Here is a 25,090-nt window from a genome sequence, read left to right on the forward strand (position 1 = left end):
ATTCCTTTCGTGGTTAAAGCTACAACCCGCCTATTTACGCCAAGGTTTAAAATAAATCCTTTGCCAGAACATCCTCAAAAACGCGCAGAAACGTTATATTTGCGTCTCCTACGTCACACACGGGGCGAGGCACCATACGTATGACGTAGGGGCATGTGGCAAAACAACGTTATCTGACCCCGCTCACGTAAATGTACAAATTGAGATAAAAAATAAGTAATTTACCTCATAAACAATTTGTTTCGCATTTTTTGTATTACAGTAGGGGTGGGGAAGATGGGACACCTTTTCATTCAGTTTGCTCATCCCATTTGGGAGTAAACAAAGAAGATTCAAAGAATTATTAAACCGTATTCTCACGACTGCCATAGACCGTTGTGAGTTGTTTAAAACACGATCAGGACATTCGGATAATATGTGCTAAAGGTGTCCCGTATTACCCCCATCCAACCATACGTACATTTCGTCTGGATTTTGTTTTTTACGCTTCCTTGCACATGACGTCATAACCAGAGAGGAACGGCAACCACTTCCAAATAAATTCATCGCGCCGGGATATTTCCATTTACTCATAATACGGCGTCTGGAAAATAACTTTCCAATGTGTAACAGGAGCAGTAATAACGTGACGTGGGTCTTAAAATAAATTAAATACTTCGAACGTGGGTAGGTTTTGTAGCAACGATAAACACACTGCGAGTTAACTATGATATGGTCTATGAATCTGCCCTGATCTAGCACTCATATTGTTCGTTGCAACATAACCGAATACACCGCTGCTACTAAATATACGGCAAACAAAAATCGAGTCTTATCGAGTTCCATTATTCAGTTAACCTTGACTATTTGCTGCTTGTTTTGGCACGTGTGATTTATGTACCAACATATTGGTTTCAATTATTAGTAATATTTTAAAAAAACTGGTGCAAAAATACAAATATTGCGTTGATTCAGTAAAAGATTATTTTATATAAACCACAACCGCCGTTTGCACTCACGACGCTTAATCATCCCAATGTTATGACACCCCGTATGTGGTGTTATTGCTATATATCAAGGTAGCGTGACCGACCGCATGTGTACGAAGTAATATAATAGGGTGGGGCAAGACGGGACACCTTGGGCACATAAAATTCAAATATCCTGATCCTTCAAACAATTAACAACAGTCTATGGGAGTCGTAAAGATACGGTTTAATAATTCTTTAATAGATTTTTTTATTATCAAATAGAACGAGAAATGACCGGGCAGCAACAGTCGTTATAACACGGGTGTTCTGTTTCGTACACCTCGTGTCCACTTACCAGTTACAACATGTAACTTTGTGGGTGATTATTTTTATGTGTGGCTGATAATTTGGACAACCCATTAGTGACCACTGGGTTGGAGCAATTACCTACGTGTCTTGGACATGCCATAAGAACAAAAGCTCATTTATCATGTGCGTTTGAACGAAAACTCCCCTATACTCTGTTTAGACTTATGGCGCTTTCCAGAATATACAAGACCTTTTATTTAATAAGTTATTGAAAAGAATTTTTCAACGTCTCATCTGGTGTGAAAAATCGTATGGTATTACCAACATTTCGTTTGCCACCCATAAAACTTTTGTAAAGTGGCAATATAATTTTCATACAAGATGAACCGTTCAAAGTATATTTACATTACGCCTGGTAGCAGAGGTAACTTAAGAACGTTATTACAGGTCCGTGCGACTCCCACAACTGCCATATTAATGCAAGTTGCATCGTCACTGGTTCTACATTTACATGTACTTGTCATCAAGACTACAGTGGCAACGGAACCCACTGCGCAGGTGCCACATATATATATAGATACATACAAACCAATCTAACCATGGCCGAAATTAACGAGTGTAAACATAATTATTCCCGCGACACCAAATAAAATGTAAATTTTTCACGATTTCATTCTACCCACATGATGGTTGGGAAATTATTTCAAAATGTACGTAGTCGTAACCACGTAACAAATTCATGGGACTCCATCCAAATTCATAACCGCAATGCGGGGATTTTAAGATAATTTCCGGACCATTGTCCGACTGCACGCCTCATGAAAATGAAGTATTTACTTTTACTTGCGCGGACAATTTATATTCAAATTAAACTTGTAAGGTGAACATGCTTTCAGTGTTCGGTTATGTGCGCCTTATAGAAACCTAGACAAATATTTACGAAGTCCATATTCGTTCCGTCCAATACGCGTCTTTGGAAATATTGCGGTTTGATCTTGATGATTACTTTGATTAACCTTAAAGTTATACGCGCCTAATAAGTCTGTTAATTGAATGTAACCGTGAAATGGGAATTAACTGCCAATTGGTAAGGATTATAACACGCAACTATATAATTTATAATGTGTTGGAAAAAGCGGCGGGACAACTTTTCATTTTATTTATTGACCCATTTGGTAGCAAACGAAAAACGTTTTAGCTATTATAAAACTTATCCTCACGACTTCCGATGTTGATCGTTTAAAACATGTTTGGGATATTTTAATATCATGTGCTAAAAGTGTCCCATCTTCCCCACCCCACTCTATAGTGCTGTGTTGGGATAAAACGGAACAAGTTTTTTTTTATTTTCTCGTTTAATTCGGTCAGCAAAGGATATTCACAGAAGTATATAACCGTAACCTTGTGGCTCTAAATAAGCGTTGTTATTAATTGTTAAAATCACGATTAGAAAATATGAGTTTAAGTTGCTGATTCATCTTACCTCACAATTGTAATGCTAAAATTACTTTAATCCGAGTAAGCATTCTATGCATAACACTGTTGCTAAACTCGTGTTTGTGCAAAATTTCGCAAGTTTATCGATGCATTGAATCGTGGTTATGGATGGCTGCGTTTGATTCCTTGCGTTTTGTTTCGGTTTAACTTGGGTAGAACACTCAACAACAACTTATATAGTAGGATGGCGGAAGATGGGACACCTTTAGCACATAATATCCAAATATTCTAATCGTGTTTTAAACAATTACCAACGGTCTATGGGAGTCGTGAGGATACGGTTTTGTAATTCTTTGAATATTCTTTGTTTACTACCAAATGCGACGCGAAAATAGAATGAAAAGTATTCCATTTTCCCCCAACCTATTATGTATTTTATTCTATATGGGTTAGATCCTACAGTGTGACTCGCTATATGGGGTCTGAGATTTATGCCAGAGTTGGCTCATTTCCCCAAAATCCAGGTCCTACAACCTATTAGTAACCAGTGGGTTTAAGCAATATATAGAAGAGTGGGGTATAATGGAACACCTTTTATTAAATTTTCTCTTCCCATTTGGTAGCAAACAAAGAACATTCAAAGAATTATAAAACCGTATTCTCGCGACTCCCATAGACCGTTGTTAATTGTTTAAAACACGATCCGAATATTTGGATATTATGTGCTAAAGGTGTCCCATCTCCCCTCGCCCTACTATACATTAGGTGTCTTGACCAAGGTCAAAAAGACCTATCCTCAGTACCAATCAAACCCGGTAACCACAATATTCACGAAGTGCCCAACCACTCAACCACGACGCCAGACAATGTCCTAGATGCCCCAGTAATTTTAAACCTTAGAAAGTAACCGCGTGACCCTTGGGTTAAAACGTCATAAATCACGAAACCGTCTAGCTTTTATTCCAAGCTCTTTAGCGCTTGGTGTTGGGAATTCGGGAATGTTAAATAACAAACTTCGCGCCGCAACATTTCCAAACCTGGAGTTTATATGCTTGATTACGTCATCATGATTCATATGACGTCATTTCGGACTTTTTGTTCAGCTAAATATATTTATATGACTACATGTGTTTTATCTATACGGTTTACTAAGACACGCATTCCTTCGAACGCGCCTCTGTGTTATGTAATTGTTTAAAACTTAAACAGTTATACAAGATTAAACTAAATTCAACTTTTCTATCGACAGTCATTATAACATGGGTGTTCCGTTTCATACACCTCTTGCCTGTTTTTACAAGTTACCTTGTATGTAATTTTATGGGTGATTGTTTTTTTATGTATAGCTGATAATTTGGACAACTCATAAGTGACCACTAGGCTGGAACAATTTTCTTTAATCGTCTTGCGCAAGGACTTATGCTTACAAGAGTATAGGCAGCGAGCTTCGAACCCTGTACCCTTTGGTTTCGATGCAACCACTTCAACAACTGAGCCACCCAAAAGTAAATTAAGCAATTTCATTTTTTAATCAAATTTTTATTGCAGCCGTTGATACTGGCCCAACACCCCAACCTACAACTGACGCCACCACAATGCAATCAACAGCCACCACAACTGAGACTTCAGGTATTTCGTCGCAACCTTCCTTTGTATTTGCGTGAGAACTTGTTTGATCGCCTCCGCACATTTGTATTGTAAGGTCAACGGGGATTTTATAGCTCGGAGAATATAAGGGACCAACACTTCGTGATTTGATGAATTGGTTTTATAAAATGTTTATAACTTTTTAATCATAAATCATTGGGATGTTGTATTACATGGTAAGGACGGTTTCTTTTAAAAAACAGCATTTTCGGCGCTATTATTAACTTCTATCTACCATCGCACACGCAAAACCGACTCAGGCCGAATCATGACGGCACGTTAAAATCTTAGTCAAATCGTAATGGAAACAACAAACAACGACGAAGGTTACGATTATATTCAAGTGAGTTAGTTGTCGCATCGTATCTTACCCAGAGTTTCAACACGCAAGCTATTGTTGGTTAGACACGACACCTACGATTCCATTGACAAAGTTTTCTATAAAAACCCAAGATATTTGAGACCGTAAACATGGAAACTGAAAAGAATGGATCTGCCTTCCTACGTACCATTGGTGTACGGCCAGTTGATCGCCTCGCCTCCCTTGAGAGAAAATTGTTTTTTTTTTGGTGGCGGGGTCGTTCTTTGACCCGTTTTACCTTTGCCTTCTTTGGGGCTTTTCGGCTGACACCTGAGTGTTTTATACACGACGCCTTTCATTCTCTTCAAGATGTTTAAAAGTCGGACGCAGAAATCAGAAAAATGATTTTAAACCACAGGTCTATGGCTTCGTTCAAAATGATGTTGCTTGTCTTTTTTCTGTCTCTGTCCTCGGGTATGTAATGTTTAGTTTAAATCTTGAAACTACAGATTGGAAATATTAAATCTTTTATTGTTAGCTATTCAGTCGCCGCCGATGGAATCGTCAGGGAATGAAAGGACAACAATTCAACCGAGTGTGAATGCTACAACTGTATATGAGACGACAACTTTCGTTGAGTTTAGCGAAACTACTTCGTCCTTTATGGATTATTCTGGAGAAGATGATAATGTAAATGCTACTACAGACGGCCCGGTAACTGTGACCGGAAATGAGGTCACTACAAAATCTTTATTCGACTTCTCGGGCGATGGGGAAATGAACACAACAGTTCCTATAACGCAGAATATTACGACCACAGCTACACCACAAACTAATACAACGTTTCTAATGACAGAAGTTAGTCAGACTACGGTCGTACAAAATGTTACAACGACAGTTTCTAACGTAGTTAACGGTATTACGGGTACTGTAGGCGGAGTTGGTAATACAACAGCCGACATAGGACCTGCTATTGCAACCACAGCAGCCCCACAAACTAATACAACTCTAACAACGACAGGAGTTAACCAAACCACCTCTCAGTTTGAAGAAACGACATCACCTCAAAATGCAACGAATACATTTACAAGTTTTTCACCGACAACAAATGAACCGACTGCGACGTCCATATTTATGGAGTTTTCTGGCGACGACACGACCGCCATTACACCGAACGTCACAACAACGACGGCTCCCCCCATAGAAGGCACTACAAGTGTTTTTATAAGTGAAAACAACACAACGGCAAACATAGCACCGGTAGTTGTAACCACACCGCAAGCAAATACGACTTCGTTAGCGACAACCGCAACTGATTCCGCTCAAACTAACGACCCCGCTGTTGCAACAACGATCACAAATCAAGTTAACGAAACCACGGACACAGTCAGTACAGGAAACAACCCAACAACAAGTATGTCGCCAGTAATTCCTACAACACCTGTTACCCAAGTAAATACAACTTTGCAAACGACGAATGCGACAGAAGCAGGCCCAACTACCCCTCAGTTGAACATAGCAACGAACCCTTCTACAAGTTTTACCCCCACAACATATCAAGCAACCGCTACTTCAATGTTTATGGAGTTTTCCGGCGACGGGGCGACTACGATTGAAGTCAACACCACAGTTGAGGTTTTGCCACCAATTTCGACAACTGAAGAAACAGCATTGGAATTAAACGGCACAGGTTTTATAGCGAGAGTAATATTCAGTAAATCTTGTGGCAGATCACATTTTTTTGTCTAGGCCGCAAACGCATATTACCCATAGTTTTAAAATACGTCGTCGTGTGAAAATAACTTCATAAAACTTTCGTCGTTTTAAGTTAACGTTGCGTACACGCGGAGTGACGTAACTCAATCGTGACGTATGCTAGTACCGCTTGCTAAAGGTACATGCGCCCAACACGTGCACACATTTGCCGCACCATTGCCCTTGCGTGCATTGGGACAGTCGTCTATGTTTTTTCTCAGCAACCGACGCCGAACGCGTGACAATAATTGACCGGGAACTTGTTTCGTAAGTCTGGCAAAACCAATTGAACTTTCTGTGCACAAAAACACACAGTCTTTAAACAGATATAAAACACTAGCAAGCCATGTCTGCAATTTAACCGATTTAAACATATTCCTATTTTTAGGCACAACTCAGGTGACAACTGTTGATACCGCTTCGACCACTGCTGGACCACTCTCCACAACATTTGGTCCACCCAATGCAACCGCTGGTACGGCAACTGCTAGTACAACTACTGGTACAACTGAAACCCGTAGTACTGTTGGTCCCACTGCAACCGCTACAACAGACGGTCCCACTGCAGCCGCTACAACAGACGGTCCCACTGCAACCGCTACAACAGGCGGCCCCACTGCAGCCGCTACAACAGGCGGCCCCACTGCAGCCGCTACAACAGGCGGCCCCACTGCAGCCGCTACAACAGACGGTCCCACTGCAACCGCTACAACAGACGGTTCCACTCCAACCGCTACAACAGACGGTCCCTCTGCAACCGCTACAACAGACGGCCCCACTCCAACAGACGGTCCCTCTGCAACCGCTACAACAGACGGCCCCACTCCAACCGCTACAACAGACGGTCCCACTACGTTCACTCCAGCAACTACAACCGATGGTACAACAACTGAAACACCAACAACAACCGCCGGGGGTAATCTATGTCTTTGCTGTTTTTTTGCATTATTTTTAACTCAAAAACTTACCTGTTTCAGGTGTCAATGAATGTACAACTGGTACGCACAACTGCCATGCAAATGCAACCTGTATGAACACACCGGACAGTTTTACATGTGCTTGCAAGAGTGGATACAGTGGTGATGGTGTAAATAACTGTGTAGATAACGATGAGTGCACAACTGGAGCACAAAGCTGTGATACAAACGCTAATTGCACCAACACAGATGGAAGTTTTACATGCACTTGCAGCACTGGCTATACTGGGAATGGGTTTATGTGTCAAAGTAAGTTACGTTTACAAAAGAGTTTTACAACTTTGCATTTATACAACATATATGGTAGGAATGGGAAAGACGGGACACCTTTAGCGCATTATATTAAATATTCTGATCGTGTTTTAAACAATTAACAACGGTCTACTGAAGTCTTGGGGATACGGTTTTAGAATTCTTTGAATGTTCTTTGTTTACCACCAAATGAGACAAGAAAATAAAATGAAAAGTGTCCCGTCTTCTCCCAATCTACTATATTATATACTATACATACAATGCGTGAAAACATAAACTGGAATATTTTATTGAGTCAACCTATTAATGACCTATGTCGTTTAGATGAGGATGAATGTACTTCTGGATCGCATAATTGCGACACAAACGCTGCTTGCAACGACACAATTGGTTCGTTTACTTGCAGCTGTAATCAAGGCTACTACGGCAGTGGTACTTCTTGTACAGGTGATGCTTATTAGTTATTTTGCATTCAAGTTTAAACCATGGTTGTTGCCACAACAAATATTGCTGGGCTAGTCTGTAGCTGTAGTTTCGGAGTTCCTCCGCTGCTTCACTGTAAATAAAGGGATTAGGTTTTCTATTGTTGCTCGTTCAAGCATTTCATTCTTGCTGTTTTTGTCCTATCCGTGGGACCTTATTGTACCCCTATTGTATATGCTGTTAACATCACCCATACATTGAGCATGAGGTGCATAAAACAGAACATCCCTGTTATAACGGCTGATGTTGCCCGGTCGCACGAAGATACATACGTTGCATTGATATAAAGATACACACTTGTGTACAAAAAGAGTTTTTCAAATCACCTACAAAGTACCATACATGATATCTGGTTATCGGGCATGGGGTATTTCTGTCTTCATTTATTTTATTCCTATGTTAATGCAACATGTTTGTCTTTATAGCTTGTGCCGAACTGAGTGTGGTGGCCGAAGAAATTGGACGAGATAGAATTACATTAGCGATTACTTACACCCAAATTCAATCGGGGACAACTTTCACTGTCTTCGTGAATGGCGAGCAATGGCAAGTAGCTTCCGAAAGAACTTCAATCCATCCAAGAATTGACGGTCTACAACCTGCTACCCAGTATTCCATCCAAATACGAAGTGACGATCTATGCCTCGCAACGGCAACTGTTACCACAACGACAGGTGAACTGCAACCATATGTAAAACACTAAACTTGATTTTTACGTACATTTTATTTCAGTAATAATTTGTTTTACCTAAATATTTACTCAATGCGAGTTTACCATATGTTGGGTTTAATAGCCACGCTTCTTAACACGCCTTTTGCAGACGTGCGTATGTGTGTTATACAGCGTTTACAAACTTAATCTTTACAGTTGGCGTTTGTACACGTCAATGTACGAACGGAAAGTGCGTGTACGACCCGGTCACTCAACAACAAACATGCCAATGCAATATTGGGTCCGCCAAGTCGACTCCCATGTCACTTATTTGTGTCGTGGGTAGACCTTGCGACACGAATTCAACCTTGTGCAACAATGTACCAAACTCCCGATGTGTGAATACGCCAACTGGGAGCTTCGAATGCGAATGCGACACAGGCTACACCAAGGTCAACAATCTATGCCAATGTAAGTGGTGTAGTTTGCGAACGTTATGTTATAAACAAGAATTGCTCAAAGTTTTACTAAAAACTACATTGTTATATTTACTTTGCTTCGCCAACGTCTAAGCGTAATTTCAAAACTGTTCTTCGAGCATAAAAATAAAGCTATATTTTAACCAAGGATTAGTACTGCGATGTTTTTTCATGGTAAAAGTAATGTAACTTTGTATTTTGGCCAACCCCCGCAGTGAACAATCCATGCACGACCACCTCTTGCGCGAACGGCAACTGCACCTCCAACAATGGCATCACAACTTCATGTTTATGCCCTCCCAACTTTTCTGGGCGATTATGTGAGTTCTGTTTATCAGAATGTCTCATCAGGAATCCTTGCCAGAATGGTGGCCAGTGCGTACAGAACGGCTGTCCCGGGTTCACCTGCAACTGTGCTGCAGGATTTAATGGTAAGTTTCAGTTGTAAAGGTCGGTACTTGTAACGTAATCAACGTACAGTAGGGTGGGGGTAGATGGGATGTCTTTTCATTCTATTTTCTCGTCCCATTTGGTAGTAAACAAAGAACATTCAAAGAATTCTAAAACCGTATCGTCACGACTCCCATAGGCCATTGTTTATTGTTTAAAACACGACCAGGATATTATGTTATGTGTTAAAGGTTTCCCGTCTTACCCTACTATATACCTAGTTCGATAGTAGCGTACAGACTTAAAGGCTTTATATGCTAATATATGTATTTCCTGCGCGTTTACAATGTTCGAGTTTAAAAGCATTTATATTGGACTAAATAGTTTGCTTAAAAAAAAGAAAACGTGGTTTGGTTGCAACAACTTTAATGACAGTTTCAACTTTCATGTGGAATTCTCCATGCCTATGTTAATACTTTTGAGTTTGGGTCAACACGCATAAGCCTGGGAATTGTGACTTCAGGAAAAATACGTTAAAATGCTGGCATAAATCATTCGATGCAGTCGTATGATAACAATTGCTGCAAAACAAGTGTAGAATTCGGTAATTTAATTTGGGGTGCGTCTCCTGTGTTGAATATAGCTTCTGCACGCCGAACATTGAATTGCGTGCGGTGAGAAAATAGCTGCAGACGTCCATGTGACGTCAGTGGCTGTTTAATGTCAGCAGCAAACAGGTAAAAACCCCGCTCAACTTTCACCACTGAAGCGTAAAATACGTACTCAACTAAATCTTTGTAAAACTTCGCCTAGTTAAAGTTTTAGGTGTTTTCGCAGCTGCATGGGTGTGTCTTATTCTACATATAAAATACGCTTCTGGTCAACAACCAATATAGTTGCCACATCGTTTTGGCGTCCATAGAAATGTTCTCACACAGATATATAAATTTATCTCACGACCTCATCAACCTACTGTAGTTTAAAAACGCTATGCTTAATAAAGTCCTCACAATATTAATAACTTTATTCAGAATAAATTCTACGTGCTACACTATATAATCTATAAATGCATTAAAACGACAACTATACACTTTTAAACATATAAACAAACAAATAAAACTGAACTCAAAATTACGCAGTATACACGTGTTATTACATCACAGTCTTAACGTCATACTGTGTATTATGACGTAACACGAATTTAAATTCATTTAAAGGGCCTAAACACACCCCAAATGTACTTCGCTTTAATCGATAGAGTGTGTTTTTCTAATTCCAACGACACCTTACTTGTTTTAATCGGTTCTGTATAACCAAAGATATTCCAGCTCAAACACCGTGAAATTCAAAAAACTGATTTGAAAGTTGCGTGGCGAAAAAAATTGAGAAGTGTACTACCCACGTGACAAACACGTCACAAAACTGTTGAAGCGTGGCCGCTCTCATTCAGAAACACTGAGAAAGGCGAGAGGCAGTGTTTTTAGCGAAAAACGAGAGAACAAAAAAAACGCAAAAAAGCACAAAAAAACGCAGGTTTCGCTTTTACGAATGAATCAATCACGTGACTAGTACGTTCCTACGTCACAATCACGGAGCTCGTAGTAAAAAAAAGATAGCGCTAGAGATCACTGTTTGAGAACGAATATCTCCGCCTATACTGGACCAATTTTAATAAGCAAAGTATTTTTGGAATCAATAAAACGGTCGCTTTATGAATTTACCATAAAAAATAAAAGCGACGTGGGGTGTGTTTAGGCCCTTTAAAAAAGTGCGGGTAACTTATTCGTGAAACTAGTTTGCTGCAGCCGTGTTTGTCCTAGTTTTTTTTCCAGCTTTTTAGATAAAATATGTTTGTATGAACGTATTTAAATGGTTGTATGTGTTTACAGGAACAACATGCGATGTTGATATTGACGAGTGCGTGAACAACCCGTGTGCAAGTAACGCCAGTTGTAGCAATACACTTGGCAGCTATACTTGTGCGTGTAATACAGGGTACAGGTAGGTTTTATCAATCTTTAAACATCTTTTATATATAATTATAATAATACAAGTAAAGGGTGGTAATATTAAATAAAAAAAAGGTTTATAGCATGGCCGTTTACCTCAAATTAATACTGTATATACCATTGTAAGTATAGGCTGTATTTCTAATATAAGTTTGTATTTTTTCAGAGGTGATGGTAACGTTAGATGTTATGAAATAATCCTCCTGCCGTTCGGAACTGAAAATGGTGACAATCTACTCCCCATAGGGGATGATGTGGCGTCGCCTCCAACACGGTAAGTTATAAGTTGGTTAAACTCCTTAGAGAGACCACCTATTTGGTAAGGCTGGCAATACGGTGATATTGCTGCAGTTTAAAAGTCGTTAAAAGTGCAAAGTTGCTCTGAAACGGGAAGGTGTTTGAAACGGGGTAGAAACACTATACTCGAATAATTTCAAAGAAAACAATGTTTAAGCAAAGGTTGACGGCGAATATGACACGTGATATAAAAATCCGACTACCATTGTCTATTCAATGACATGGCTTATATAGGAATGCAGTCAACAATACAGCTGTCATTCAGAGCTTAATTATTTTTTAAACTAATTATAGGAAATCTAATAAATATTGATTTTTCCGTATCCTCTGTTCAGTTCTGACGATTGTAAAAATAGATCAAATCGCTCCACCTTTTTCGCTTTAATTCGGACTGGGGACATGGAATTGTTATTGTTACGCAACAGTAGCACCTATTTTCGAAACAAAGGAAAATCTCACACGGGGTTCTGGTATAAGTATGTTTAGCTTCGCGAGGCTTCCGCTTACGTTCGTTTCTTGTTGTAATACAAAATGTGGGCGAATTTATCAGGCATTGCAGGCGCGTTTTGTCGACCACCCAATGTTACGTTAGTCACACCGACAGAACTATGTTCTTTGCGTGACTTCCGCTCACCTCTACAGATGCGCAAGTGTTTACTTTACCATTTATGCAAGTAACGCGCAAAAACCAAACGATTGTTACTTATTCTCGCGTAGTGGGACAACGGCAGTCGTTGTAACACGAAGACTATTTGGCAAACCGTATGAGTTAAACCGTTTTCCATTCTTGTCCAAGGACACGCATTTCTACAACGAATGGCAGCGTCGATCTCGAGCGCTATATAACTACTGTGCCACATCGCGTATAACCTTTGTAGGCTTTGTATCACACGGCAGATTTAAGTACGCAGCAGAAACGTATTATATTTACACGACATCTAACTGCATGCATCACAGGTTGGATTACGGGATTCCTTTTGGTTTAAAGTCCTACTTCCAAATACGTGTGACTTCAAACGGGCTGATCTACCTGGGAAGCAGCTATTACTACAGTCAGTATCTCTACCGACCATTCAGAAATTTTGGGACTGAAGCATCTAGTAGACGCCTTGCACTGATTGCGCCTTTCTGGGACGATTTTGACCCAGATGAGCAAAACGCAGGACGTGTTTACTATCAGGTAAAGTCTTCGGTGTTGTATATCTTTTAGAACGTCTAGAGTGTGTTTGTAAAAAGAGTTAAATTAATGGTTTATAAAGATAATAATATTAAGCATAACTGTGTAAAGAAAGAAAAAGTGTTAAAATGCCAGTGTTTTTCTATCTACTCAAACTTAAACTAAATTTGCAGGCGTACGACAAAGTTGGGTTCTCACTTAATGCTGCAGGTGAAGCGATCATGCAAGAAGTTAAGAAGAGAATTGATGCAAAGTACAGCATTGATTTTAACCCAATATTTGTGTACAAAGCAACTTGGAGTAATGTTGTGATGTATCCTGAGCGTTTCCCTGGTTTCAGAGATTTTGTAAGTTGAGTTGTTTTGTGGTAATTTGTATATTTTAAATATGATTTAAAGTCATATTTAAAGTAAGTTTGGAATAAAATTATATTTGAAGAATTAATATTTCTTGTAAATTTTCAGCACTGAACCTCCTGTTGATTGTAACTAATTCGTTAAGGTCACTACTAGTATGCTAGGTCTAATAGACTAAGTGTTGCCTGAAGTCTATGTTTCCTGGCGTGCCTCATCATAGGCTTTACCCATAGCGATTGTATATAAACAAAGCAATTAAATAACCCAAACGAAGATTACAAATATGATTGTAATTTATTTATCCCTGCATGGGAGGAAACGACAGTGGTTATAACACGGGTGTTCTGTTTCATACACTTTGTGTCAGCTTACAAGTTACCATGTAAGGGTGATTTTTTTAGGGGAATTATGACAATATTTGTTCTTGTTACAGCCAAGTACATTTCAAGCTGTGGTAGCTACAGATGGCTGCGACACATACGTGATATATCTCTACAAGGAAGATGCAATGTTATGGGATACCATGAGAAGATCAAACAATAACGGCTTGATAGGCTACACGAATGGAGCAGATCTTACTGTTGTTGAAAATCAATCTTTTTACCGACCAGACCAAGTTATACAACAACAAGGTTTGATATTTTCCCATTTTTTCAGCACCACTGCATATTAACTAGCCCTTTGCCTCTAGGCCATAGATTACAGGTTCGAGGCTCAAAACTGCTACCAAGGACCCATGGTGGCCGAATGTGTTCTTGGAAAAGACACTTAATAGCAATTTCCCCAACCCACTATTTCCTTATGGCTTGTCTAATTTGTATTTTAATGACTTGGCTTATTTACAGGTAATACAGCTGGAGCAAATAAAGGACAATACTTTTACCATCTTACTCAAAGTAAAACATCCACACAAAACTCACGATGCAGTTGCGTTAATTGGTACCTCAAAGACATTGAAACTCCATATTCTCCCCTTTCTACAACATGTCCCTGCACTAACTTCCAAGCAAGACGTGATCCAAGATACGTACGCTCAATTGACTTTTGGATGAACATTATCAACAACTTTGGGTTATCAAGGTATTATTCATCAGCAAGTACACAAGAATGGAACTTAGACAGAGGTATTTATGAATTTGGCTTACTTATATCTTAACTAAGAGCAGGTTTACATCATTAAACAGATAAGGTTGGAGTACCCACCAACCAAAGGGTAGATGGTTCAAAACTCGATGGTGTAATTATGTTTTTTCTGTTTTATCCATAGCATGTTTTTTTCACTAATATCTTCTCTTTATTTTTTTAAATAACATGATCTTCACTATAGTTTTCGAGATCAAAGTTACGTTATGTTACTCTTTTAAAGTTGCCACCATTGTGGGGAAAACAAATGGCATTGATTTCTTTATTTCAGCCCAAGATGGAGATTGTTACCAGGCAAGATGGAATCAGGGACCCAGATGTTGCTACAGAAGAACCAGAAGATTTTTCTCTCCCTGGAGGAGTGTGTTCCGTGGTGGCCTTGTAAGAGGAGCGTTCTGGAGTAGACAGGAAAGATCCCAGATTCCATGGTACTCCATATACTTCAATCAACAATCATTTGACCAGCAGTATAACCTTGCGCTTGGTAAGCTGCAATTTAATGTCATAAATATTCATAATATTATAACTTTTGTCTGTTCAATTGAGGTAGCGAAGCCTAAAAAAGATGAATTACCGACAGTGGACAGAATACGCTTACAGTTAAAAGCATATTTTAATTGAATTGATAAAAAAACTTTGTTTTTATTAATTTTATTCTAATTATAAGTTTATGTACAACTTGTTTCAACTACTTTATGTTTATTTAGTATGTTTATGTTAACTGTCAATGATTTTTCTAAAGTAGCCTCACATCACAATATATATTTCACTAACTTCTGTTATTTTATATGACTCACAACCAAATAGCTTTTATTCACCTCAAACCTTGTTATTTTCCTCAATATTATCACCTGTTACACTAAATATGATGTTCCTTGTGCAGCAAATGATCTGGTACCTCGTCGACAATGTTGTGCTGAAAGTGGTTCACGTGGATATTGTAGACTTTATCGAAGGCAGAGACCGGCTCCATCATGCAGATTCTACCGACCTCCATTCTTTGGTATAGTGGATATTTTTATAATTGCATGATAAGACAAAACAGTTACATTAGTCACACAATAAATTATATGCGTTATATTCATGTTATCAAACAGTTGGATAAAGCACATTTACATTGTTCAATGATACATTAACAATTTAACTGTTTTTTTTGGTAGTTCTGGATTATCTTTTCCTAAATTTTATTTTAAAAACTCGTTTTATAAACAAAAAAAATTAATTTTATTACAAATTTTAGCTAATTGGGCATTTACATCATATAGCAAGTTTAAATACTTTATCTTAACCTTTTAACAACAGGTTGGTTGTTTGGTGATCCTCACGTGACTACCACCGATGGAGCAACTTATACTTTCAATGGATTGGGTGAATACTACATGGTGTACGCACCGGAACTATTCACATTCCAATGTAGAACTGAGAAGGCAACCAAAGCTGATGGAAGCAGAAGCGCCGCAACTGTGTTCTCTTCGTTTGCAGCTAAAGACAATGCATCACCATCTGGTGTGGTAAGTACTTTACATATGAATAGAATATAAAGTTGTTCCGGGGAAACTGTATCGAGATGAATGGATGAATGTAACTATTTTATCATAGCATGGCGGGGCAACGACAGTAGTTGGGTGTTCTGTTACACAGACCCTGTAATCGCTTACTAGTTTTATAACACATATGTAAGTTTTATAACAGCATGTCATGCACCTCATGCCCATTTAGTACCTATATAGCAGTATATATAAAACAGTAGACAGCAATATGTTTCATTTACCTCAGGTTCAATTTGACGTTGACCGTTCAGTTACTAATGGTACAGGGGTGTTAGTAAAAGTGGACGGAATTGATGTAACAGCAAATATATCAGAAACCAGTAAGTTGTAACTCGTGGTTAAAGTGTAGAACAGATATAAATAAACAACCTTATTTAAATATAGCCATGCATTAGAATTATACAATTACCATGTAATTTATACAATTATCATGTAACTTATACAATTACTATGTAACTTTTGCAATTACCATGTAACTTATACAATTACTATGTAACTTTTGCAATTACCATGTAACTTATGGTCTGGGTACAAAACCACATTAACACCAATATCATAGTAGCAGATGTATATATACATATGTATGTATATCATAGTATATATACATATGTATGTATGAAATGAATCCGGAAAATACATCATCATAATTCTTGCAGGGGTTACAAGCAACACTGTAGGTACAAGTCCAGTATATCTCTACAGCATCTAACTTGTAACCTTAAATAAACCAACCATTGTGCATTTACAGTTGACATACAAGTAAGCAACATCACATTATCAAGGGCTGGCTTCACTTATACAGCAAACTTTCCCAATTCAAGTCAAATTATCGTCTCATCTGCACAATTTGTCCTCACCTTAGAGTTTAGTGGATCATCAGTTCTACAAGGAGTTTCAACTGGTTTGTTAGGTAAGACGGGGTGTTGGTGTACAAGCTTATGTTGGTACATTATTATTGGTGTGCATGGTTGGTTTTCATGTGTATGTTAATATTGTAGTGGCCATAGCATAAAGGTTAGAGCGCTTGGCCAGTGGGTACAGGTTCAAGGCTTGATGCTGCCATTGTGGGTTTATGTGTCCATGGGTCAGACACCTTTTGGCTCCAACCCCAGTGTTCACTAATACAATGTTGCATACGTGGTAACTTGTAAGGTGGCATAAGGTGTATGAAACAGAACACCCATGTTATAAAGACTGTCATTACCCCAAATTACAAGGATAAATAAGTTACATACATTGAATATGTTTTACCACACAGGTGCATGGAATGGAGATGTAACCGATGACTTTCAATTCCGTAATGGATCCACACTGGATTACACAAGTTTGCAACCAACTACAAATCTCGATATTTTAAACGGAACTTTGTTAGAATCTAAAATTTTCCCTTTTGGGGAATCATGTATGTAACTATGTATTATATTCAGTAGTGATGTAGTCAGCCTTAAAAATTTAGTTTAAGTTGAAAATAGGACTTGTGTTGGTCTAAAACGACTCTGTTTTAATGACTATTTGTTCGTTGCAAATTCCTTTTGTTGTTATATTTAGTTTCTATCGTATTTGAAAAGACAAAACTTATGTTATGTAAATATGACATGTAACATAGCAACAAAATCAGCTTTCTAGTTATGCTACTGAAAAGAGTAACGATCCAACTCTGGCCAAAACTTCAGGTTTCCAGACGTGCTATACGATAGCACTCATACAGAATTGAATGCCATTTATTGTTTATAATTTCTAATCATACTTTTAATATTTCCAGGGAAAATATCAGAAATGGAAAGTTTGTTCACATACACTGGTGGTAATGATACATTCCAATCCCACAACCCCAACAACACCATCACCCCACCTTTCCTGGAAGATCTTGTGGAATCACAACGCAACACAACACGTTTTCAAGGGATTGTCGCAAACTGTACAAAAGATTCAACATTATCAACAACTTGTTTGTTTGATGTGTTGGCCACCAATAGAAGCGACATTGGCCAATCTACTTTAACAGATTCCAGTTCGTCTGAAAGTATAGCGGCAATTGATGGTAGGTTAAGTTATACCTTAATGCTGCAATAGCAAGCGTATATGTGTCCTTGTACAAGACTCTAAGTGGTAATTTTGGTAATTTCACAATGTCACAAACCCAGTGGTCACTAATGGGTTGACTAAATTTTCAACCATGCATAAAAACACTCACCCACAAAGTTAGTAGTTATATACAGAGTGACTCGTAAGCAGGCATGAGGTGTATGAAACAGAACACCCGTGTTGTAATGACTGTCGTCGCCACACAGAATCAAATAATTTACATCTATTTAAAAATCATGTATATTATTTATATGTAATCAAGACATCTTCGACTGTTACTAGTTACAACTTTTACCCCACCCCCAATGATACATAACTAATGTTAATTAATATATTGACCATGTTTCTTTCCTAGCTAACACTGCTCCAAACATATCAATTGCTGATGCTTTCAACTTTGTGGATGATTTCTTCCAAGTTCGTATCAATGAAACATCAACATTACAAGTGAATGGAGTTGATGCTGAGAACAACATCATTACTTACTCAATATCAAACATTACCAACATTGATGGAGTTAGTATAGATGGTAAGTAATGTGTACCAGATATTTTACTTGTGTATTGCAATATTTATGTGGGGATATATTATTGGTCTTTACTCTTCATAACCAAAACATTTTAAAAATTGTAAACCCACATTACAAGCTATTAGCTGGTATATTAGTGTGTTTTAAGGCTTTAGGATTCTACTGTTCTTGTTGCATGTGTCCTTGAGCAAGATGCTTAATGACAATTCCTCCAACCCAGTGGACATTTATAAATTGTCTTCGTTATACTTCATTTTGCAATCTCTCAGTTGTTATGTATATTGGATATTTTTTTAGATTTTAGAAAATAAATTTATATAAATTCAGTGTTCAGGAAAATTTGAATAAAATAAACTTTGTAAGTTATCAATCTACATTCTCCACAGCGGCATCTGGTCTAATAAGTTGGACTCCATCTGCTGCAAACATTCAAACCGATGTCACAAACCTAACTTTGGTTATATCTGCCACCGATACGCTGGGTGAAGAGACCATACTCACTGTTAATGTAAAGTTGTGTGTGTGTCAGAACAACGGGACTTGTACCTTTAATGAGTCAATCATCAGTGGTGACAACTATATTGTAAGTTTTTCAATATTTCTTGTTATGTAATCTTACAGTGTAAGGTTTTGGGCATCGAATGGCTTTATAGAATCCATTCCAAAAACCAGTCCTTTTTTTTCTAATTTTTTTTCAAACATCGTATATTTTTTAACTCTCACATATTAAGTTTGGCATTTTTGACTGCGTAATTAACATTTGTAAAACTCACAAAACTTTAAATTGTAATCAATTACTAGGTTGGCCACTTTAACCATTTTATAATAAACCGTGCTCATTCATTATGGCCCTGCTCTCTTATTAGTTGTAATAGGATGATATGATTCAGAAAGCTAATTAATAGTCACAATGCAATATTATTGGTTTTGGTAAAAAAACTAAAATATATTTATATATATGCTGTTGCTGCCACGTATATTATAAGTCTAAAGCAGATCTTCTGGCAAATCTAAAAGGGCCAATATACATTTTTTTTCTTATTAAAATTGAATTTGCCTTTTCAGATTGTTGGTTGTAATTGCACAGAAGCTTACGTTGGTGATGATTGCAGTGAAGATAGGAATGGATGTGAATTATCAGCTTGTTATACTGGTGTTAACTGCACAGATAACCCTGCACCAATGGTGGGACAAACATGCGGTGATTGCCCTGCAGGGACTACAGGTAACTTGTAATAAAACATGTGGTTTATAATGTATTTTTAGACCATACAGAAAACTAAAACAAAATATAAACTTGTAGAAAAGTATAACAGAAAGTTTTCCTGTTTTAATATAAACCTTATTAGAATAAGCAATGGCAACAAACTAGTAAAATTAACATAGTAGGTTACAAATGATTTGGTTTGTAAACCTATCAAAGGTTATATTTTACCTGAACGAATGAATGTAACTTACTTTATCCTCGCTTGGTGGGGTAATGAGAGTTGTTATAACACGGGTGTTCTGTTTTATACACCTCATGCCAGCTTACGAGTTACCATGTATGGTACTTTGTAGGTATAGTCTTTTAACATTCTAAAAATAAAGTAAATAAAACTGAATGGTTACAACTCACAGAGGGTTGCAAATGTTAAGATCCCTTTCACTTCAGGTGATGGAAGAAACTGTTCAAATATTGATCTCTGTTTATCCAACCCATGCTCACAAATCTGCACTTCATTGTTCAATAATTTCACCTGTTCGTGCAACTCTGGCTATGAAGTAAACTCTATGAATACTTCACTATGCGATGATATTGATGAATGTATGGTGTCTTCTACATGTGCAAATATAATCAACACAAACTGCAACAATACAGTTGGAAGTTTCATGTATGTTGAACATTATTTACTGTATTAGTGAAGAATGTTAAAGCATTGCCATACAACCAGAAGGTTTGGGTTCAAAGCTCGATGCTGCTACCATTGTTCGTAGATGTGTTCTTGGGCATTAAATATAAATGCTCCAACCCTGTAGTCACTAACAAAGTTTCCAATTTGTCAGCTATACAGTAAAACAATCACTCACAAATTTACATACGTGGTAACTTGTAAGCAGGTACAAAGTGTATGAAACAGAACACCCGTGTTATAACGACTGTCTTTCCCTGCCATGCGAGGATAAATAAGTTACATACGTGGTAACTTGTAAGCAGGCACGAGGAGTATAAAACAGAACACTCGTGTTATAACGACTGCTATTACCCCGCCACGTGAGGATAAATAAGTTACATTTCATCAATATTTCTTTAGATGTCAATGCAATACTGGTTATACAATGGGAAGCAATGCATCATGTGTTGATTTTAACGAATGCTCGTCAAACACACATACTTGTGATAACATTACAACGGAATGCGTCAACATACATGGCAGTTTTCAATGCTCGTGTAGGGAGGGATATGAAAGGTATTGAATTATTGATTGAAAAAGGGAATAAAACTAAAACAATATATTTACTTTACAGGACAAATAACTTAACTCAATCACCTTGTACTAATGTGAATGAATGTATGTTAGGAACGCACAACTGTAATAATAGGACGGAGGTATGTCAGGATACAGATGGATCTTTCCAGTGTAATTGTGGGTAAGTAAATACCAACCTGGTTTGTTGTTAAAAGATCACTGTTAGAGGATACCGGGTTCAAAACTTGATGCTGCTACTGTTGTGAATTTGTATTTTGTGTGTCTTTTTGCAAGACACAGTTTCTTTAACCAAATACTCACTAATGGGACGGTCAAACTGTTCGCTAGAATAGTAGCACCCATAAAGTTACATGCATGTAAGCGAGAAAATGGTGGATGAAAAAGAACACCAGTGTAGTGGTGCAGCAAAGGAGGATTTCTGAAGTATTTAATTGCTTAAACCCAGTGGTTACTAATGTGTTGTCTAGATTGTCAGCTATCCAGAAAATCCAAACATCCACCAAGTTACATAGGGCACAACATGCAACAATAGTGTGTTTAATCATTGCCTTTCCATGCAAATGTATATACAACGTATGATGAATATGAACCATGTATTTGTATATTACAGCCCTGGATACACCAATGTGAATGGGACATGCCAAGATATCCTTGAATGTTCAAACTCAACTTTAAACAACTGTGACCAACAAAGCAATAGGTCAATGTGTGTGGAACTTGAAGGAAGTTTTCGTTGCGTTTGTTTAAGTGGATACACTGGAAACGGGACGGTAAACATTGAAATAGTTTGTCATGTATTAGTAGTCTTGTATTAGTTGCAATATCGTAGTAGCCATAAAATATTGCCCATATTTTATTGGCCATATATAATTGGCCATATATTATTGGCCATATATTATTGGCCGTATATTATTGGCCGTATATTAATTGATGGGTATTAGTGGATCTATATTATTGGCAATGCAGGACTAGGCCAAGATAGATTCATTCATTTTACCCCACAGTGATCGGTTCAATTATTCTTTCAGGTATGTACCGATGTGGATGAGTGCGAAGGTAATTCAACACTATGTCCTGATGCTGTGTGCACCAATGCGGTTGGAACGTATAGCTGTGATTGCAAAGCTGGGTTTGTTCTTATGAATTCTACTTGTACAAACATAGGTAAAGCTTATCATTATGTTTTATATAGAATGCATTGTAATGTATTTATCCTGCATAGATGAGTGCTTGGATCCAATGCTACACAACTGCACAGCTAATGCAACCTGCGTTGATAACCCTGGAAGTTTTACATGTGCCTGCAAGACTGGGTTTACTGGCACTGGTGTAACATGCACAGATATTGATGAATGTACATTGGGTACACACAACTGCCATGTAAATGCTACTTGTACCAACACAAATGGAAGTTTTACATGTGTTTGCAATTCCCCATTCACTGGTGATGGTATAACATGCACGGATATTGATGAATGCACAACAGGCACCCACAGCTGCCATGCCAATGCCACATGTATCAGCACAGGTGGAACTACAAGTTGTATTTGCAAGACTGGGTTTACTGGTGATGGTTTAAACTGCACAGATATTGATGAATGTACAACGAACGCGCAAAGCTGTCATGCAAGTGCTAATTGTTCCAACACAATTGGAAGTTTTACATGTGCCTGCAATACTGGGTTTACTGGTGATGGTTTAAACTGCACAGATATTGATGAATGTACAACGAACGCGCAAAGCTGTCATGCAAGTGCTAATTGTTCCAACACAATTGGAAGTTTTACATGTGCCTGCAATACTGGGTTTACTGGTGATGGTTTAAACTGCACAGATATTGATGAATGTACAACGAACGCGCAAAGCTGTCATGCAAGTGCTAATTGTTCCAATACAATTGGAAGTTTTACATGTGCTTGCAAAACTGGGTTTACTGGTGATGGTGTAACATGCACAGATATTGATGAATGTTCATTGGGTACAGACAACTGCCATAGCAATGCAATCTGTAACAACACAGTTGGAGGTTTCACATGTGCTTGTACTTCCCCATTTACTGGTGATGGTTTAAACTGCACAGCTGATTCTTCAACAACAATCGCCCCGAATGCTACAACAACTGTTGCAGCAGGCACAACAACAACAACTGTTGCTACAGGCACAACAGCAACAACAACACCTAATTCAACAACAACTGTTGCTACAGGCACAACAACAACACCTAATTCAACAACAACAACAACTGTTGCTACAGGCACAACAACAACAACACCTGATTCAACAACAACAACAACTGTTGCTACAGGCACAACAGCAACAACAACACCTAATTCAACAACAACTGTTGCTACAGGCACAACAACAACACCTAATTCAACAACAACAACAACTGTTGCTACAGGCACAACAACAACAACACCTGATTCAACAACAACAACAACTGTTGCTACAGGCCCAACAACAACACCTAATTCAACAACAACAACAACTGTTGCTACAGGCACAACAACAACACCTGATTCAACAACAACAACAACTGTTGCTACAGGAACAACAGCAACAACAACACCTGATTCAACAACAACAACAGCTGTTACTACAGGCACAACAACAACACCTAATTCAACAACAACAACAACTGTTGCTACAGGCACAACAACAGCACCTGATTCAACAACAACAACAACAACTGTTGCTACAGGAACAACAGCAACAACAACACCTGATTTAACAACAACAACTGTTGCTACAGGCACAACAACTGGTAGGTTTTTATAGCGTGGGTTTTTTCATTGAATTATTATTAACTAATTAATTTTATACAGATGTCAATGAATGTACAGCAGGAACCAGCAACTGTCATTCCAATGCTAATTGTACCAACACAATTGGAAGTTTCACTTGTGCTTGCAAGACTGGGTTTACTGGTGATGGTGTAAACTGCACAGATATTGATGAATGTACATTGGGTACACACAACTGCTCTGCAATTGCTACTTGTACCAACACAGATAGAAGTTTTACATGTGCTTGTAATACTGGTTATACTGGTGATGGTTTAAACTGCGCAGATATTAATGAATGCTCATTGGGTACACACAACTGTCATGCAAATGCAAACTGTACAGACACAATTGGAAGTTTTACTTGTGCTTGCAAGACTGGGTTTACTGGCAATGGTGTAACATGCACAGATATTGATGAATGTACATTGAATACTGACAACTGTCATTCCGATGCAAATTGCACCAACACAATTGGAAGTTTTACATGTGCCTGCAAGACTGGGTTTACTGGTGATGGTGTAAACTGCACAGATATTGATGAATGTACATTGGGTACACACAACTGTCATGCAAATGCTAATTGTACCAACACAAAAGGAAGTTTTACATGTGCTTGTAATACTGGTTATACTGGTGATGGTTTAAACTGCGCAGATATTGATGAATGCTCATTGGGTACACACAACTGTCATGCAAATGCAAACTGTACAGACACAATTGGAAGTTTTACTTGTGCTTGCAAGACTGGGTTTACTGGCGATGGTTTAAACTGCACAGATATTGATGAATGCACAACTGGAGCACAAAACTGTGATACAAATGCTACTTGCACCAACACAGTTGGGAGTTTTACTTGTGCTTGCAACTCACAGACCATTGGAGATGGATTCACATGCACAGGTAACCCATCATGTTCTAATTAAACATTTCACTTATAATAATTCCGCACCTTTGTACTTGGTATCACATTTTTATTGTTTGGATAAAGGGTAATAACCCTAGCCAGTGAGCTATAACGTAACGACATAGATTAAATAAATTATTGCGATATAGAA

At 38.1% G+C, this 25,090-nt stretch overlaps 1 protein-coding gene across 3 annotated transcripts in view; it reads left to right on the forward strand.

Annotated features, from left to right (window-relative positions):
- The window catches only part of LOC149741066 (uncharacterized), a 59,956-nt gene that overhangs the window by 7,999 nt on the left and 26,867 nt on the right, over positions 1 to 25,090 (forward strand). For 2 of the 3 annotated variants that reach the window (XM_089891138.1, XM_089891143.1), the window contains exons 4-34: positions 1,707 to 1,817; positions 4,245 to 4,325; positions 6,788 to 7,315; positions 7,377 to 7,625; positions 7,953 to 8,075; positions 8,537 to 8,785; positions 8,980 to 9,234; positions 9,458 to 9,673; positions 11,522 to 11,633; positions 11,808 to 11,915; positions 12,896 to 13,118; positions 13,289 to 13,462; positions 13,905 to 14,103; positions 14,317 to 14,595; positions 14,886 to 15,098; positions 15,498 to 15,617; positions 15,917 to 16,125; positions 16,391 to 16,484; positions 16,913 to 17,074; positions 17,423 to 17,566; positions 17,927 to 18,205; positions 18,605 to 18,778; positions 19,165 to 19,361; positions 19,844 to 20,003; positions 20,433 to 20,652; positions 21,073 to 21,228; positions 21,287 to 21,409; positions 21,860 to 22,019; positions 22,278 to 22,413; positions 22,472 to 24,013; positions 24,075 to 24,935. In XM_089891138.1, coding sequence (XP_089747264.1) covers positions 1,707 to 1,817; positions 4,245 to 4,325; positions 6,788 to 7,315; positions 7,377 to 7,625; positions 7,953 to 8,075; positions 8,537 to 8,785; positions 8,980 to 9,234; positions 9,458 to 9,673; positions 11,522 to 11,633; positions 11,808 to 11,915; positions 12,896 to 13,118; positions 13,289 to 13,462; positions 13,905 to 14,103; positions 14,317 to 14,595; positions 14,886 to 15,098; positions 15,498 to 15,617; positions 15,917 to 16,125; positions 16,391 to 16,484; positions 16,913 to 17,074; positions 17,423 to 17,566; positions 17,927 to 18,205; positions 18,605 to 18,778; positions 19,165 to 19,361; positions 19,844 to 20,003; positions 20,433 to 20,652; positions 21,073 to 21,228; positions 21,287 to 21,409; positions 21,860 to 22,019; positions 22,278 to 22,413; positions 22,472 to 24,013; positions 24,075 to 24,935 — 7,857 coding nt within the window. Of the gene's footprint in view, positions 1 to 1,706; positions 1,818 to 4,244; positions 4,326 to 4,970; positions 5,119 to 5,182; positions 6,335 to 6,787; positions 7,316 to 7,376; positions 7,626 to 7,952; positions 8,076 to 8,536; positions 8,786 to 8,979; positions 9,235 to 9,457; positions 9,674 to 11,521; positions 11,634 to 11,807; positions 11,916 to 12,895; positions 13,119 to 13,288; positions 13,463 to 13,904; positions 14,104 to 14,316; positions 14,596 to 14,885; positions 15,099 to 15,497; positions 15,618 to 15,916; positions 16,126 to 16,390; positions 16,485 to 16,912; positions 17,075 to 17,422; positions 17,567 to 17,926; positions 18,206 to 18,604; positions 18,779 to 19,164; positions 19,362 to 19,843; positions 20,004 to 20,432; positions 20,653 to 21,072; positions 21,229 to 21,286; positions 21,410 to 21,859; positions 22,020 to 22,277; positions 22,414 to 22,471; positions 24,014 to 24,074; positions 24,936 to 25,090 lie in introns of those variants that run through there. The other variant, XM_089891150.1, reaches the window with a different exon arrangement.

Source organism: Ciona robusta, chromosome 1 (assembly GCF_009617815.1).
Source record: "Ciona robusta chromosome 1, ASM961781v2".
Lineage (NCBI taxonomy): Eukaryota > Metazoa > Chordata > Ascidiacea > Phlebobranchia > Cionidae > Ciona > Ciona robusta.